General features: G+C 40.3%; 1 protein-coding gene across 6 annotated transcripts in view; it reads left to right on the top strand.

Moving 5' to 3' along the window:
• Positions 1–916: 916 nt before the first annotated feature.
• The window catches only part of kif13ba (kinesin family member 13Ba), a 55,889-nt gene continuing 37,877 nt past the window's right edge, over positions 917–18,928 (top strand). For 4 of the 6 annotated variants that reach the window (XM_032559978.1, XM_032559979.1, XM_032559980.1 and 1 more), the window contains exons 1-4: positions 1,442–1,594; positions 1,825–2,178; positions 9,018–9,111; positions 18,509–18,521. In XM_032559978.1, the coding sequence (XP_032415869.1) occupies positions 2,109–2,178; positions 9,018–9,111; positions 18,509–18,521 (177 nt within the window). In that variant the 5' untranslated portion in view covers positions 1,442–1,594; positions 1,825–2,108. Of the gene's footprint in view, positions 958–1,441; positions 1,595–1,824; positions 2,179–9,017; positions 9,112–18,508; positions 18,522–18,928 lie in introns of those variants that run through there. The other 2 variants (XM_032559976.1, XM_032559977.1) reach the window with 2 other exon arrangements.

Raw genomic sequence — 18,928 nt, forward strand, 5'->3', positions numbered from 1 at the left:
TTCACTTAGCCTTAAATATCTGATGCTTATTGAGATATTTTTAAAACTCGGGATGGAAGATGGTTTTTTTCCCCCCTCATGGTACATCTAAGATAATTAACTTGGGTTCCTCGTTTTTTAAATGTAGTGCATTGTGAATAAATCAGCAGCCATTTATAACCGCTTATTGAAACCACGTAATTATTTAAAAGGCGGAACTCTTGACTGCTTTGCAATGCCAGTTCAGTTTTTGCCCAGCAGGTGTCGTAAACTGCTCACTCTTGAGGTCTTTAAAAGAGTAGCAGTTGACTCCCCTTTTCATTGATGAGCATGTTTATTATTCTTGTTAAAAATAAAGACATAGAGAGCGTGTCATCGGTCTATGAATACCTGCAAACGTCAGGGAGGTTATCAAATTTAAACATGGTGAACTGCTTATTGGAATTTGAATGTTCTCATAGGTGTAGCTGTAGGTGCTGGGTGGTGCAAGCGACCTTTTAACACCAACTCCTAAGTTGATTACGGATGAAACCGAAGCAGTTTATCTTAACTGTGATAATAAAACGACATATAACACAATAAAAAATAAATAATTATCTGATTCTACTGGAGTTTAGTGCAGAGTTCAATATTTTTTTAAAACGATGGATGTCTGTGCTGTTTTATTTACTAGAAAGCAATGTTGGATTTGGAGGTTAGGGCCTCCACCACTTACAATTTCTACGGTTTTTATTTTTAAACCAAACACAGGTAGACATTGTTATAATTGTCCAAAGCCTGGTGTGCTACTAAACATCTGGATACTAAAAATATTTGGAGACTTTGAAAACTGGTTGGGAACTTTGATACCCAACAATTTAACAGATGTTGTGCTGCTGAGCTTTATTTTGAAAGTTTTGGGGAAGCGTTTCTTGTTTGGTGGGCGCTGGACAACGGAAGTGTCGCGTGACTGACCAACCGGCCTCGGGAGCACATTTGGTAAAGTCTTTCCCTGTCTTTTTACCTAAAAAACAGTTAAGAAAAATATTTTACTTGTCATTATTTTTGGTTGGTAAGACCGTTCCTGATGTCATTCACTCATTTGTAAGTAACGGTTCCAGGCAGGGGGTCGTGTAGGCAAATGTTCCGGGTGGAAACGGCCGGTGAAAGGCGTAACAAAACCAAAAGCTTAAAGGTTAAAAACCTAAAGTTAATCGTCTTTCATATCGTCACTTACCAAAACTAGTATAAACTTGTCATTAATTTAACTTAATCCAGTAATTTAGCCAACCCGAGTGAAAGTTACGTCTTTTTAAAAAAGTGTAAATATGTTGTATAAGCTTTAAAACTATGCAGACAGGGGCAGGTTAGTATTTGTTCTGCTTTTGAAAAGTTGCCTGTATATAGTTGTGTGGCTCCACAACGCAATTCCTGTCGTTTTGACAGACGTGATTGAGCTTTTATTATGAAGGGCAGCCTGTCAGCACGAAGGGCGGATGCTGCTGGGAGTTTGGAGCTCGACAGAGAGGGAGCGGGTCCGCTGGGGAAGCTGTAGATCATCGGCTGGGCTCTTCTCTGCTGGTCTCTCACTGTCTTCGCAGTTTGGCCGTGTCAACTCCAGGATATGTCCGCTCGGGTATGTAGCTCGGCGGCTGGCTGCTGCTCAGCGGTGTTGTGTTGTCAGATGAGAGAATAGGCCAGGAACTTGTTCCCTTCCTTCCGCTGCTTCTCCAGTGTTTGCCTGGGCAAATTAGCTGGCTAGCCCCGTTTCTCCCCTCACGAATAGCTAATATATTTCCCTCTCATTCACAAACATCGGCTGCGTTGACTCCTTACCTAACCCGTGTGACACTTTTTTTCTTCCAGCTCCCATGCCGGTGTGGATTTAAGTCAACCTGAAATATGAACAGAAGAAGAAAATAAGGAGAGGAGACTGATTTCCTGTGGGAATCTACTCAGCCTTTTTTTTTGTCTTTTTTTTTTTTTTAACCCGAGGACATGTCTACTCTATGGAGCAAAACAGTGAGGGGCTAGCTGGTCGACACCCCGGCTAGCGCAACATTTTCAGCCTTTTCAGATGATTGTCCAGCTGAGGAGTTAATTTATTTTGGACCTACTTGGAGTAAAAAATTTTTAAAAAAGAAGTCAGCATGGGTGAGCCCAGCCTGGATGACTCCAATGTCAAGGTGGCTGTGCGGGTCCGGCCCATGAACAGGAGAGGTGAGAGGGTTTTATTGTTATTATATTGATCAACGTTCCCTTTGTAAGCCATCAAATTGCTCATGCATTGCAGCGATCGTAACGCAGGTTTGCATATCAAATCAATTTAGTGTCACGTTGATGGATTCTAATTGCTAACTAAAAGATTCAGCATTTCCATTACTTGGAAAAATAAAAATAAAACACTGATCAAGACAGATAAAAAAAATAATAATAACATGGACTTGTACCGTCTGGTGGTTCTGGTTTTAATGCTACGGTACCGTTTGCCTGACGGTTCAGAAAGTTCATGGCAAGCAAAAGGAGTCAGAAAATGTTTCTGAAGCAAATCCTTGACAAAATGTAGGGACACTAAAATGACCTTCTCTTCTCCCATTACTATCCTCTGCAGAGCAGCTGTACTACCATTTGAGACCCAGTTTGTCCACAAACAAAAGTAAACCACAACTCCGTAGAATGTTGTGAGAATGTGAGCAAAAAGTGGTTGGTTCTTGTTAGAGGTGCACTGATAAACATTCCCCATTTTCCTTATTATGGGAGATTAGTGATTGTCCGATACTTGAATGTGAAACTGATCTCATCCATCTGTGCAAAGGTCTAAAAATCAGCTGCTGCCCTCTTTCGCTTTCCCGTGAGAGAGGGTTGACAGACAGACCGGCCCACCAGGTCATGAACGTTTGCAGTTAACAATAGTCACCCCACTGTTGCCAGCTCAGCAACTTTCTTACTATATTTAGTAACATTTCAGACAAAAAAACAAAACAAAACAGGTATCGGCCAGAATTGGAATCTGCAGATCAGGCATTTTAAAAGATTGGTAATCGGCCAGTAAGCTGCCATAGGTGCACCCCAAGTTCATCAGAGGTCTGAACTCTGAGGTATTAAATATGATCCTGTTTCTCTGCTCCATCTCGCTTGTGCTGTTGTTTTGACCCCAGAAGTTGATAATCACCTCCTTCGTTTTGTCCGTTTTGAATTCCAGGCTTTTCTCTGCCTCTTGCTGTTTGAGTTCCTTTGCCTATCAGGTTCATAAAGATCCTGACTCAGCTTCACCATTATAAGACGGCATCTTCCTTCCTGAGACTTTGTCCACAGGAGACCGGCGTGTCTCCCTGTTTTAATTTCCTGGGAATGAGATAGAGGTCAGAAATCATTGGCCATTAGGGAAATGAGCTTCTGTAGATGTATTTAAAAAAAAAAGAAGGGCTGTATCCTGGCTGGTCTGGATGGCATATGTTTATACAGTGCTGCCACAGGGCTTCTCTTATGGACGCCTGCCACCCTTCTAGATTTAAAGCCAAGCGGCTGTGTGAGATCCGCCGTTGAGGAGACTGAACGCCTTGACTGTTTTGCTGCTTGATCGAGATGCCAATAGAGTCTGTATTTAATTTATCTTCTGCCGAAGACAACAGCAGAGTCAGGAGTTTTTAATAGGAGGTATTCCGGCTTAACGTCCACTCAGTCTGACAAGCTTCCTACCTCCAGATTGGTCGGAGAGCGTCTCTAGAGTTGCACGTCGATGTCCGCTTAACAGACGGCTTTCGTTTACACTCACAAACGGCACTGAGCTTCCCAGGGCTGCTACGTGTTGTTACATCCTTGTGTCTAATTTCAGAAAAGCCCGGATAACAAAGGCACAGTGTCGCGCAAGTCTTCGTTCACGCTCCGCCGGTTCACGCAATTACATAGCAGATTTCCAGAGCAGGAAAGGAAGGCACAGATGACATTTCCTGGTTGCTTGCCAAGTCGAGTTTGTGCCGTGGGATACCATGTGTCCAGTGAAAGGAGGAGGTGGGGAGGCAGAGAGGTTGACCGACAACTGGCAGAATGAATCACATGTATCCCCCCAGTGTGTCCCCCTACTTGGAGCTGGAGCCGTCAGTCACAAGATCAAGACAGTGGAGCTACCACTCTGTTCTCGTTCACCATCTGCACCAAAGTGGGGTTACTAGAACAGAAATTGAGAGTTTTACTGTTTTACTCAAGATTCAATTCAAAATCAATTTTTCGAATCAAAAATAATTATTTATAATGATTTCTGCTTTAATCTGTTGTTGTGCAAAGGATCCCCATGTTCTACCCCAGTCTGCTTGGTGCGGCAGAATGGCAAATAGAGACATTAAATGAATCCATGCTTGGATGGAATTACTCCCTCCCTACATCCTTCGTTTTGTTTTTATAAAGCGATTGTGGAGACGGCGCTGCACTTTCTGCAGCCGGCCTCTTTTGTGGAAGACGGCGTTGCCGTTTCCATCCAGGAATTTTGAGCCAGTTCACAATATTGAAGAATCGGAAAAAAACTGTCATAATTTTTCACCCTGTCGGATAAACATTCCTTATTCATGTCGCCTGCGGATATAAAAAGTGGACTAGTTGAGGAGAACTATCAACGTTGCTGTCCGAGTGCATTTTCTGCATAAAGCACAGCTAATAGGCCTGTCACAAATAAGGCATTTTGCTGGACGATTGATTGTCCCAGAAGTTATTGTGATAAACAATAATGTTGTTGTTTTGAGACCGTTTTCAGGTAATATAACAGTAATAGCATAATGATGCAAAAACACTTTCTCAAAGATCAATAAACTTTCATTTCTAACAAACATCTAGTACTGAAAGACATTTTAAATATACAAAATAAATAAATAAAACCACAAATAAAATGGCTATGGAAGTCTTTGTTAACAAAGTTGTCCTTCAAAAAATTGTTTAGTTGAGACCAATGCACCAGACTGAAGACTTTTGTCATCCAGGTTTTAGTAGAAAGAGAGAAAAACAGTAAATGGTTCAAATGTAAATTATTGAGCTCGCTTTATCACGAGAGTAATTGATTTATTGAGACAGGCCTAGACCAAAACTTCTGACTAATCATACAACACACCACCCAGCTCTGTAGAGGAGGGTACGGCGTATCTTGGCTCAGCTGTAGTGCTCCTGAAGTGCTCAATCTTCATTTTGTGAACCTTGCACCTGGTGAAGCTCATGTCGAAATCTGTCTTCCCAGAGATTTGTTAAAAAAAAAAAAACTAGATGAGTCCATATTTTTGCCTTCAACAAATATTGGGCCAAAACAAGTTTCCTTCTTGTTTTGGTGCTTTCAGTGTTCCAGTACAGTCTGCGCGGCAACGTCAGAACATCTCGCTTAGTTACGAAATGGAGGTCTACAGACAGTGGATTGGTTTTATTTTATTTTTTCCAAATCAATTTTGGGACATTTTAAAGCTGTTCTGAGCTGTAGTATATTTCTGTTTTTTGGCACACGCTTAGTGGAAATCTCTGCAAGGTTATGCAATATGTGTTACCTCTGGCAGAGTTTCTTCACTTCAGGTACATTTGGATGGATGTCCAGGGGGATTTCCTGTCAGAATCTTGTCTCTGCTCGTATCTCTTGAGTAGTTCTGTCCAACCAGGTCCTGGTTATGGCCTCACTCGCTTCTGCCTCTTCAGCCTGCTCACTGACCTGAAAGACACAAGTGCAAACTGGCTGCTTGTTTCCATCCGTCAGTCAAAACATATTCTTTTGTTTTCTTCAAGTAGAACTAGGTAGCAAACTTCACACTGGCAAGGCAAAGTCATCCATTACTCATCACTTTTTCCTGTATATGGGGAAAAAATGCACCAGTGTGGGTTTTAATAGGAAGTAGGCATGGAAAGGCTGAAGGCAGGGAAGGCACTGCCATGTTTCCAGAAGTGCCTTTCCGGTGGTTTCTTTGTGAATAACGCTTCTGTCTGCGTGTTACTGTTGTACAATAGACGTATTGTTGCACATTTCTCAGCAGCAGAAGAATAAAACTTGAGAAAAGTAAGCTGCTTCTCTTTGCGTTTTACAAGTTGCGTTTATTCAGGATCCCACATCTCAGACACAATCTTTCCAGATGCATTCAAAGCAGTTGGGAGGGAGGAGGATGGCATTTTCTGTATTTGCATTTTACCCCAGTTCAGACCTGTGAGCATGCAACTACAACCTGGAGGCCACTGTCACTGTGTAATCCCAGGTTGAGGAGGAGACATGGACTTAGCTGCCCAGCTGGACAAAGGCAGGAAGGGAGTGAGTCCAAATGTGTATTTGCTAACGTTGCGTAACGCTCCACGTTCCCATGGCGCTGGCCTTCGAAGAACAGTGCACCTCGGGCGTAGCAACGGCATCCACAGCCAGCGGACGTCCTGGCTGGAGTCAGGGTTGTCGTGCCAAACCTCAGCTTGCTAGGTAGCCCATGGAAGAGCTAAATGGAAAACGGGGATGGGTTATGGAGCAGCCAAAGGCAGCAAGCAATGAGTGCATTTATCCTCTGAACCATACTGTATCACACTTTCCTCTTGGCTGAGTGGGAAGAACTGTCAGTACAGTAACTATGACATGGGTAATGTAGGCAAAGAAGACAGAGGCTCAAAACTGAATGAAAACATCTCTGCTTTTCGGTCTTGTTTTATTTTGTTCTGATTAGTTGTTACAAGTTCTATAGAGCTTTCAAAAATTAAGATTCCTAAAGTAGAAATATATATATATATATTTTCTAAGCCAGAGTAACTGGTGGTTTCCCCGTGCAACACTCATTGCTTTTCACTGTTAGCTAATATAAGGCTAGTACATCATCACCTTACGAAGGACAAACATCAGTTCCATCATTATTTAACTTTTACCCCTAGATTTTTAGGTAATCTCATGTGTAGTGTCTAATAGCAGATCGGTGACTTAGAGCATATGGCATTATTTTGGTAAAATGTGGCCTATAAGAATCACTTGTCAACTTGAGCAGCAACTACTAGAAGATGTATTTGCTGTAGTTATTTACATGTGATAGCTTAGGTATTGAAACTAAAGAACAAGAAGTGTTTTTAAAATGCTCCCACGCTTCATCCTGGAGTGTGTTACTTTTTCAGACACTTTTTTAAAAGTTTGTTTTTTTAAAAACTTTTTTAACATGTGGGGAGCAGCTGCAATCTTCAGTGGCTATTCCATTATACGCGAATATAAATCCACAGTCTGTAGTTGTCACGGCTCTGTCATAAAAGCAACAGGAGCCTTTATATTAGTAGTTGTAGTTGAAGCAGTACTTGTTGAAGAAAGGAATTGAAACCACTGACAGTTTCCTGTGCTAACTCGTTTGCTAATGTTTGCCGTCCTTGCATGCTCGCACATCACAACTCCATTATAGTGAATAAAATTGTTCCAATCTATTAACATTCATTGCATTCTTAAAATAATTACCAGTTCTATGTTTAAGCTCTTGGCAAAATGGAGATGGTGTTATTTCAATATGTTAGCAAATAGAAAAAAAGCACGTGTCACATTGACTGTGATTGAATTTAATTAGTTGCACAGCAGAAATTGTGACATTTTCAATAGCCTGGTTTGATATATTTAGTACTAAATAAATTTAATTTGTAAGGAAGGTTTAGTGCATCTTGATTACTGTATCAACACTGATAACCTGGGGACAATGAACGTCTCCTCCTGTTGTAGGATAACATTTCCGATTGTCCCAGGAAAACACTTGTTTGCTGTTGGGAATCAGGTTTCCCACTGTCCTCTTAACTCTTTGTGGGAGGGTGCAGGAGGAGGATATCCTCACCCAGAGAAAAGAGGGGAAGCCCCACATAACCTGTCTTTGTTAACTCAAGTTCTAACATTTACAATTTTGTTTTGCTAGTCTTTTAAAAATGCTTTCTGATGGTGGTAAGTGCCCCTTTTGTAGTTTTATTTTTTGGTCAGTAGCAACTGATGTGTTGAGTTAAAATAGATCACTTTAGAGGTACGGTAATTAAGTATGGTTCAGTTTGTCTTGTTTGTCACAGAATTATCATCCTAAAGGGGCTAAAGCTCACAAGTAACAAATATGATAAAAACTGAGTTGTAGTTGTCTTTTTGGTTCATTGACCTACAGTGATCCAAGCACAGTGCCCTGTGGTACTTTATCCCTTAAACAGAGGTTTATGTGGAATACCGACAAATTTAATGAAGGAAATATAATCGATTTAGAAACTCTCATACAGATTTTATAAATTAAATGGAATGTAAATTTAATGTAATGCAGTCATAAGGATGATTAGTATCCATGAGGGAGAGCATTGATATTTTTCAGCTGTGCTCAGAAATGTGGGAAAGGACATTCATTCCCTTTAAATCCTGGCAAAGCTTCGCATTAAAAACAAAAAAACTTTAAATCTATACCTTTTTTTTCAGTGAAATGTCGTAGTTCATAATCTTAAAAATAAATAGCTGTGTTGAGAACGCTGTGATACAATTATATCAGTAATTGGTTTTACCAAGTGTTTGAGAAAAATTAATTAACTCTTTAGCAGAAATAAACTCCTCTGGTTAACTTGGCTGTAAACTTCCTTCTGTATTGTATTTATTTAAACTTGTTTCTAAAGTAGGAGCTACATGACACATATGGGATTTACTGCCAATATGTCAATATGAATGTTTAATTTTTTACATTGTTGGAACATTGTTTTGTTTGGACCTGAATGACTAAAGCTCAAGGACCAGTTCTTACGGTGACTGGGGAGAGTTTAGTTGGCGCTCAGAACGACGTGTCCTGTTTTATTGATTAGCCACATAGCCTAGTCCAAGGTAAAAGGTCAGATTCTATTTCCCTGCCTGCTCACTTGTTTAAACTTGATGCTCAAGAGAAAAATCATTATGATGCTGTTGAACTCATGCCGCGTACCTTAAAATATCCGATCAGATTTTGAAAAAGACAGAGCTAATAATTCAGCCTGGCGATAAAAAGCACCGACTCTGAGAAGGTCTGACATCGCCAGGTTTGTTTGTTGCTGAACATAATCAAGCGCTTCGAGTTGTTGCAATAACACAGTTGTTGTTTTCTGTTAAACAGAAAAGGAGCTAAACACAAAATGTGTTGTGGAAATGGCGAAGAACCAGACAATCCTCCATCCTGCTGGAGCCAACTTGGGAAAAGCAGACTCTCGGTAAGCATGTTATTTGCATGACTAAGATCTTATTTCAACACCTGATGGTGTGCGCATGAGATTTATTTCTCATGTGTACTTGACTTGGCCAAAACATCGTGCCATTTCTCTGAGACAAACACCCCGTACACCATTAAGTGCCGCAGTTAAGGAAAGAAAAATCATTCCTAGGCAGTGAAATTATTACAGCACAGCCATCCTCAACAGAATCCCTTTTATAGTAACAGAAAAGTAATGCAGTATTTTCCTTTCAGTCGGTTAAAAATCACAACAAAGGAAGCAGACTTTGAACAAAACAGTTGACTTCTCCTTCCATATGATTTTTATCTTTAAAATACAATACTTTGTGGTGAAAAGTTGTGCCTCGGTGTTTGTTCCCACATTTTGTATATGTAAATAAGATACGGATGGAGAAATGTTTTTCTAGATCAGTCCTGCCTCGCACAGGAGGGAGTGAGCGCATCTGTAGCTGACGGCATGTTTGCTCTGCTAAGCAAAGAAGAAAAGTCGTATTCTGTGTTTAACATAAATAATCAAATTGAGGGAAGACTTTCACTCATGGTCTTTACAGTGGAAGTTTTGATTAAAACACAATTCACTAATATCGTCCAAGATTGCTTAGTAGGCACAGCAAACGCCATACGGAGTGCAAAAATATTTCTTATAGGCTACAGCAGTGTCTTTCAAAATATCCATTGCCCTTCAACTTTTCACATTTTTTCCCATTACAATCCTAAACTTCAATGTATTTTGATCAGATTTTATGTGACAGACCAACTCAAAGTAGTAAATAATTATAAAGTGGGAGGTAAGTGTTTTCAAAAAATTCTTTCGAAGTTCAAATCAAAAGTGTGGCTTTCATTAGAACTGAGCAATGTATCCCAAATAGACTATCAGATGGGTATGCACAAAATATTGCAAATTGCCCTTTAGAATGCAGTATTTGTTGACTAATATTTTGTCCTTAGTTCCCACGTTGCATGTCAATAAGCGACTGAGGCGGTAGGATCTACACTCAGTAGATGACCCCACCGTACACGCCACAGAGTGTTGGATGCAAATGCAGAATATATTATGATCGCTTCTAAGAAAGAGGGATGCACTGATCGACCCGATGAATCGACCCCTATTTTCTTCATTTTAGGAGATCAGGCTGAAATTACTTGTAAAAACTGATCTTATCCACTGATCATATCTTTCTTCGCAAAAGTCTGAAAATCAGCCTTATGCTCTGTAATGAGAGAGGGCTGACTGACGCCCACTAGGTCATGTCTGCACGTGTGCAGTTAACAAGTCACTCCACTGTTTCCAACTTAGAAACTTTGTTGCCAGAATTGGCAGGTCAGGCTTTTTAAAGACCGTTTACAGAAAAAACTGCAATCATCCCTTCTCTTCCCCTAACGAGAAAGGATGTGGGCTCGTTACAAATGACATCTTTATCACAGTCTGAATTATTACTAATGCAGTTTCATGGTGGTTCTTCTCTATTGGATTTGTCTGGAGTTTTATTCGTTTAATAGATGAATATTGTCTAGATCAGTGTTTCCCAATTCCGGTCCTCAGGCCTCCCTGCCCTGCATGTTTTAGGTGTTTCCCTTCTGCTACACACCTGGATTGAATATATGGGTGATCAACAGGTTTCTGCAGCACTTGATGGTCATGCAATCATTTGAATCAGCTGCTCTGGAATAGAGGCACATCTAAAACATGCAGAGCAGGGAGGCCTGAGGACCGGAATTGGGAAACGCCGGTCTAGATGATCTATTCTGTGTGTTTCTGGGTGAAACATCAGGATTTCCTCCAGAAAACGTGCTAAACCCAGTGGTTGGGGTGCCAGGGCGGTCATCCAGCGGTCATCCTGTTTTTGAGTTAAAAAAAATGTTTTAGGTTGACAGGAAATTTGAAAATATCATTAGGTAATTATGTGTTATTGGTAGACATTATCATGTAAACCTAAACAGCAACTAGGAAGTCTTGGAAAAGGCAAACATTAAAGAAACCTAATAAAGAAACAGCACTTAGCCTACACCGGATAAAACCACTGGAGAAAACCTCAGAAGGTGAGCCTCCCTTCCTTCCCATGTAACAGATCTTCTTCCTGTGTCTTGTGGTAAGCTAAAACACAAATTCACATCAGCTTTGAACAGTTTTCCTGTCCCTGCTGTAGGACCGCATCCCCACAGCACAACGTATGGCAGTTTTAGTCCCATCTCACCAGAGCAACATTGTTCCACATGTTTGCTCTGTCGTTTTCCCAACATGGATTGCAACAAACGTGAAACAGGATTTCCAGGTAGCCGTCGCTGCAATAGCAAATTTGACTTTCATTTTTGCTGATGGTACAGCCACAGCTTTTTTAGGAGCTGCTTTAACTGTGCAAAAATCCTTAATGGCAGATTTACATGTTTGTTGTAATTCCTGTACTCTTAGAGAGAGATGCTGACCTTGAAGAAAACTATGCACATGTCTTTAATCCTTTCCTACTTTTCCAAAACTCCTAAATTTGTTTGTGACACTCCCTCTTCCTCATGATGTGCTTTGGCAAGAAATTGGACCAGTCGCAACAGGTGGATTTGAACTTCTGTCTCTGTTTTGGCTGTTTCATCATGTTAACCAGCTGTCTTTATTTGGTTAGGCTGAACACACTTGTGTCTCTCAGTTTCATCCCTGGGAGATGGTTGGAGATCTATTAGATTAGGTTACAGAGCAGGAATGTTGGAATGCCTCTGGAAGGACGGATTATGTAGGTCACAGTCGGAACTGCAATGCAGAAGCTGCCTTTTCTTTAGTCTTAATGTGTAAGGGTTTGAAATCCGCTCAAAAACTGACTGGCTATCCTGGAGGAAGGTCAGCTGTGTTGGAAGAAAGAAGCCCTTGTGACTGCTGTCTGTCTGATTAGAATCAGTAAAAAGGCCGGCTTTAGGCGGAGGACGACGGCGGCGGCGGCGGCAGGTGGTTGTGTGTGTCAGAGGAGCCTGAAAATATAGACAGCAGCTTTGACACACAGACAATTGTGCATAAAAACGCCCGACTCCTCTCGGCTCTCTTCTTCCTTCGTAACTTGCTGCTGCCCCAGCTTCCTCCTTTTTTTTTTCTTTTTCTCATCTCTTCCGTTTCCATGGGAGCTCGGTGGGAGGTTAAGTCCGGGTCGCTGCTGATGACCAGGGGAGTCTCCTTCCTTGAGTGAGAAGAAGATGGCAGAGGGAGGGGGGAAGAAGCTTCATTTACTCGAGCATCTGTCGACCATAAACTTCCCTTGGTGACGTTTATGGAGCTCGGAACAAGAGCGGAGCTGTAGCTTCTCTCTCCGTCGCCCTGCGACAAAGGGGCAAAGAGGCAACAGCCGGATGGGCCGACTGACTTCTGTGCTCAGTGTGCAGATGCTGTTTTAATTTTGTTTGTTTGAGGCCAGTTTACATTGACATAGTGCTTTACATGCTCGTTGAGATAGACGGGGTTGAGTTCATTGAGGAAGTAGGCAGTTAAGTTGGCGTGTTGCAGGTGCATGATGTTTGCTTGAGATAACAGAGCCTCCAGGATCAGATCCCCTTCTGTTTAATTATGGGAACATATAACTGGAAAACAGGACTGCTTTTTGGCATAACTCAATCATTGCTATTCTTATAGGTCTGTTGTAAACGATTATTTTAGTAATCTCGCAATTATTCTGATAATTAATTGAATAAAACGTTGTCTCGTTCTGTTCAGGGATCCACTTTTTTCACTTCCGATACAGACATCCGAGGTTCATTATCGGCCAATATCAATCCGATACAGACAAACTGTGCCGGATTGACAATAAATCATAATGCATGAAGTCGCTCACAAGCACAAAATATAGAATTAGACTGAATAGATCTGCCATGTCAGACACATTGTCACGATACCCGATTTAGAGGGGTTTTTTTTATATTGGGACCGATACAGATATTATCAGATAAGTTTATATCTAGTTCTGCAGTAGCTACTTAAGCTAGCAAAAGAAATATAAATGCAATACAAGTCAGACGTCTCAAGTTTGAACTTCCTTTTGAAGTGCAAAGACAGATGAGAAATGAAACATTTCACATTAATTCCTAAAAATTAAAAAGCAAACTTTAATTGAGGCATTTGCAAACATAGCCTTTTTTATATTACACTTCACTTTAGTTCTTCAGTTTGAAGTATGAAAAACTGTTATAAAAAGAATAATTCTAATCTTTTTTTCCCCACATCATCACTTTTCTTGATCAGCAAGCACATGCGATGTTAGGGAAAAGCTATTTTCTTGTACACGTGTATCATGTCAGATTCTGTACTAGCAGTCACAGCTAAAAGTTAACAGTCTTTTGGAAAGGGAACAAAAATCTCACCATCCAACACCAGTGTCTGACCTCACTCTGGAGTAATGATCAAATTTCCCATAAAACCCTCTCCTGACCCTTGTGGATGGACAACCAGAACAATTCTAGCTGCAAAGAGTGACATCATATTAAACCCTGTAGGATAGAAATGAGATGTTTATCGTCTTTTGAAGTCATACAAACTAATTCTTTTGGAAGTGTAGTGCACATGGTTTACACAAAGCTATCCACAACACTAAATCCTACTTAAATTAGTTTGTGGTTGAGACGTGACAAAAGGTTTCTAAAGGTCAAAATTTACGAATTCAGTGCTTTTCAAAACGCTGAATTGTTAGTTGAGCCCATTCTGATCCAACCTTGAATTATTAATCATTTACTAAAAAAAAAAAAGAGGCTTCATGCCTTAACCTCTGTGCATTCTTGCTTCCTTCAGATTTGATCCTGGATCATTTGCTTCTAAAATATGAGCTTTAACAGTGACGTGAGGTTCCATGTGAGCGCCAAACCTCAACACTCCAACGAGTTTCTAAACCCAGTGAGGAACAATGGCTAGCCTGGAACCTCATTTACATCTCATACAAATGAGCTCCAGAAAGGATATCCTCTTACGGAGCTCATGTATTACATGACCCTGATTCCTAGACAAGAAACTATTAAATCATTAGTTTTTATAGCCGTCTGTATATTCAGATTCCCAACTTTGACTCCACTGAGATGTTTGTTTCCCCTGTAGATGCTTGTTAAAAAAATATGGCTATAAATTGCAGCATTTTTATTGTTGCTCTTTAACATTTGAGTTTTTTATTTGCATCCTCCGTTCTTAGCAAACCTTTTGCGGGTGAGTTGCCCTAAAACAACAGGCTCAGGTCACTTTGTGCCACTCTTTCTGATAAGCAGATGACTAACCCCGGCATAGCTGCATGTTCAGATGCCGTGGTTTGCATGGTGACCTGAGGGCTGTTTGCTCTGCACCAGTGAAGCTGGATGTTGACGCGTTCTGCTGACAAAGATCAGGTTCTTGTCGGTGATGCAATAACAAGCGACTTGGTTCCCAAGACAATGGAGAAAGGAGGGTGTTTGGCCCCGGGTGACTAAAATCCATGTTGTGTGTAGGTCTGAAATGATGAATTGGATTAATCGTGATGAAAAAATGATTGAAATGATTGTCAACTAGTTTAGTAAACGATTAATTACTAGTTGCCGCATATACAGCCATTTGCTAAAATAACAACACGGTCAGAGCGGCAGTCAATTCAGAACTGTATGAAAAATAAATACATTTTGGATTAATGGTAAAAAAGAACTTCTTTGTAAGTGGCTTCTACTCAGAACCTCTCAAGGGACAATTTTTGCTTCATCTTGTTAAAATTTTGCAAAAAAAGAGCAAAAATATTTTAAGCACTTTTTGTTATCCAATTATTATGTTAATCTAAAAAGTAATCAACAGATTAGCTCTACATTTTATTAACATTCAGTCCAACAGAAAGCCCTGAGCTTTTGACAGGATGACGTTAGAAGTATTATTAGCTACAGATGCATCCTTTGCTACAAACAAACAAGCATACGGTAAAGCAATGGGCAGTAAAATGTTTAGTTAGTTATTTAAAATAGAAATTGGATTATTTGCCTCTTTTAATCTATTTCTAATGTTTTATAAAATAAGCTGAAGGGATAATTATTTGTTGTCCTAGTTGTATGTTATGAGTTATCAGCACGTTAAATTAGTTTTAATTAGAAGCCGTGAAATTTTACATATGTTCAAATGTTTCAAAATATTTCTCAAATTTATATATTTTTTTTGATTCTTCTAGTGACAAATTCCACTTTTTTCCCCCTATTTTTTTTTCAGGGGATTATCTTTGTTTGCTTTGGTTTTGGTTGCCCATGGAGTAAGAAATGGCTTCTTTTAGCCTTTCGCTTACAGTGGTGAGAGAAATCATTGCACACTATGAGAATCCATTGTCCTGCAGTCTGTATGCACTGTACTCAGACCTTTAGTATGTACTGTGTAATGCTGACCTTCGTGTTTGAGCTTAAAATTCCTGTCCCAGACCCAGCCTCGCTTTCCCTCAAATCTCCTGGCTACCTTTAGCCTTCTTTCCATCCTCCACTCCTTGTTTCTTTTCCACACAGCCGTGGATGCTACGGTGTGGGAGAGGGGGGAAAAAAGAATGCGATAACAGTAGGGAAAGGAGTAAGAGGGGGAGAGGGAGCATTCATGCATTAAGTTATTTTTTAAATGACGGCGACAGGCTGAAGGGAGGAGGAGCAAATAGAATTGTTTCAGGACGGAGGAGAGGCGGGTTCGCCACTCTCCTGACCGCCTCACTCTCCTCAGCCATTGGTTGGGGGGGGGGGAGCCCCTAACTCCGCTAATGGGTGACCCCTCTCTCCTTTGGTTTCCGAAGCAACCATGACAGCTGTCATCATTAAGCACGTCAAAACCTGCCAGAGTGCGTTCATCCCTCGTCCGTCCAGATCGGAGAAGCCCTTCAGGCAAACAAAAAATATCTTCAGAACAGGGTGAATCAAAAAGTATGTTCCAAGAGAACCATTTAATCTCCACTGTATCCTCCCTTTGGAGGGAAAATGTGACTCCAGCATGTTTTAAAATAAAACACGGCTGGTGGGAGCCAAAGAAAAAACAAAGCAGACGAGTGAAGGCGTTAATTGCGTCATAAGAAGCCACTGGATTCAATTAAAGTGCTGATAGGAGGAACTGAGCCTGTTTGTGCTCTGTGAGCGTCTGCTTGTCAGCAGCCGAGCATCTGAAATGTGAAGTGTTGCAGATCGCTGGCGGGTTTGTGGAAGAGCTACAGCCTTGGTGGCTCATGAAGAATGTGCATGGGTAAAAGGAAACAGGTGTTTGGGCTTTTTAGCTCAGCTCTGACAGAGGAGCATTTTATGTGTAAGTGATGCGTAATAAACCATCCAAATGTGACGTTTGCTCAAGGTATTTGTCGTTGCGGTCTGATGTAGAAGGCTTTACGGAGAGACTTTACCGGTTTCAATTTACTGAACAAAACTGTAAATTTGGTTCTGTAACTGATGAAAATCCTGGTTATTTCAGGAAAGTATGCAGTCAAAAACAAAAAGAAGTTGAGGTGACTGACCTACTTAAGCGGGCCAAGAATTTAGCCCAACGTAGGTGGTGTTGTTTAAGAATGTTTGAGGGATTCTCCTGAACTGTGAATTTTTTTTTTTTTTTTAACTGACTGTAAATCACCAGCTGTCTTTTCTTCAGTCTCATCCTACAACTGGATTCAAGTAAAAGACATTAAAACATATTTCTTGAAATGGAAGCATTTAAAAAAAACTAAAGGAATGAAAAAGGTAACACTCCAACTCACCCAGACTTGGTTCAGACGTTAACATTAGTTTATGATGCTTATACATAGGAAGAGGGGGACGTTTGAGTGCAAAGAGCTTTCCCATTGGTGGAGAACTGAACACATGTCCAGGAAACGGGTCGTTTTTCCAGCTGCTGACCTAATTGCAGGATGTGTCTGTCAAGATGTCAGATGAAAGCTCTGCTGCTCCTTATCCTAATGAGGAGGAGGAAGAGAAAAGAGGCGGCTAAGAGGATGGACATTCCAACAAACTTTAAATCTGGTGGACTCATCTGAGACTCATCCAATTCTTGTTAGATAAGTTGAATTATTGGTCTGTTGAAGATCATAAAGACTGGTTTCATCATTTTCCTCTTCATATTCATGCAGGTGTTAGTAAAGAAAGTGGACTTTTTAGTCTATCTGTGTTTGACTACAACATGAATTTGAACTATATCTGTTTTATTTAGCACCATCACAGGGGCAGTCCAAAGACATTTGTAGTCATCATATTAGCAAATCTCTTTAAAAAGTTATCAGTCTCGTTTGGTGAGGTTGCAGAAGTTCTCAAAGCCAAATGTTTCTGTTTTATTTGTTCTTTACTTAAAAAAAAATACTTCAATCAGGCCAATTTCCAATGCTAACTGTGTTGTAGCCGCTGTCAGTTCATTTCTGTGTTATAGTTCTCTCTTTTCTCTTTGAAAATATCGCCACGTCTTTCTGTTTTATGTTTGAATGTTTTTACTTTCGTCAGAGACATTCTACACCAGCTGTGTCCATTTTTTGTGTGACTGTGACCCAGTAACCTTTGGATGCCATCATCTTTTTTTCAGTATGCAACAGCTCCCCCCGCCCCACCCTCCACCCTGTTCCACAGACATAAATTCATAGAGACACAGACATGTCTAGAAGGTCTCACCCATCTCTGTCTGAGATCCAAAACCCACACAAGAATCCTTTTCAAATCCTCTATAATTAGGCTTGTCACGACATAAATTGTCCCAGAGATTATTGCGATCAATTATAATATTGTAGTTTTGAGTCCATTTTCAACTAGTATAGTAATAAAAAATAATAATACTGGTTTATTAATCCAGGTATACGCACTCAAAGATAAAAACGACTTCAATTTCTAAAGAACATTTAACACTGGAACTGGAAATCCTAAATATCTAAAATAATTAAAACAACTGAAACAACAATAAATAAAATAGGCCATAAAATATCAGTAACCAAAATTGCATTAAAAAAAATAAGAATCATTCAGCTTAGACGGGGAAAAGAGACAAAATGGCAGGTGGCGCAAACTACAGTAACTACTTTGTACTGGGTGTCAAAAGTTTGCATCATTTCTCAAAATGTTTTTCTGAATGAAAGTAATTGCTCTCATTTTACTTTATCACGCAGTTGATTGACTTATTGCTTGTTGTGATGGGCTTATCTGTAATATTTTTGAGAAATCTACATATGCCCAAGAGTGTTGCATTCGGTTACTTGACTGAAAATGGGGAAAGTTTGAAGAGTTTGTCTCAAATTTTGCTTTTGGTGTCTTATTACATCAACATTTCCAATCCAACGCTCATTTCTACTGAAGGCACATCTAAAAATAGTTTTTTATGAGTTCAGGATGGCCAGCTGCAGAATACCTTTTATTAATGTGCTCTTATTTTCATCCGTCTTTCCACATGCTCCTCCCGTGGACCTCGACATTCCCAACATCTCCAGAAATCAGTCCAAGGTAACGGCGCACACCAACACACAGGCGTTTCTCACCCGATTCCATTGTTGTGAATCATCTCTGTGTCTAACAAAGGCACCGCTGTTCAACTTCTGCTAGGTTCAAGAGCTGTGTGGAGCCATACAGGCAATGAAACAAAAAAGAAAGGGAAAGAAAAAAAGAAGCACTTTTAAAGTGCCTTTTTTTTTTGTTTAGTTTTTTTTTTTTTTTTAAACTTTGAAACGTTGAGTGTTGCTGGCTGTTTCACATCACAGCATGTCAGTGTTTCCAGGATTGATGTTTTTTTCCCTCTCATTCAGCAGAAATATTGGTGCACTGCTTTGCAACACGACATATGAAGCGAACCCGGATCATACTACTGAAAGATTTCCTGAAATGAAAGTCATAGCAGTTTATGTTTTATCACT

The sequence above is a fragment of the Xiphophorus hellerii genome, chromosome 4, assembly GCF_003331165.1.
Source record: "Xiphophorus hellerii strain 12219 chromosome 4, Xiphophorus_hellerii-4.1, whole genome shotgun sequence".
NCBI classification, from domain to species: domain Eukaryota; kingdom Metazoa; phylum Chordata; class Actinopteri; order Cyprinodontiformes; family Poeciliidae; genus Xiphophorus; species Xiphophorus hellerii.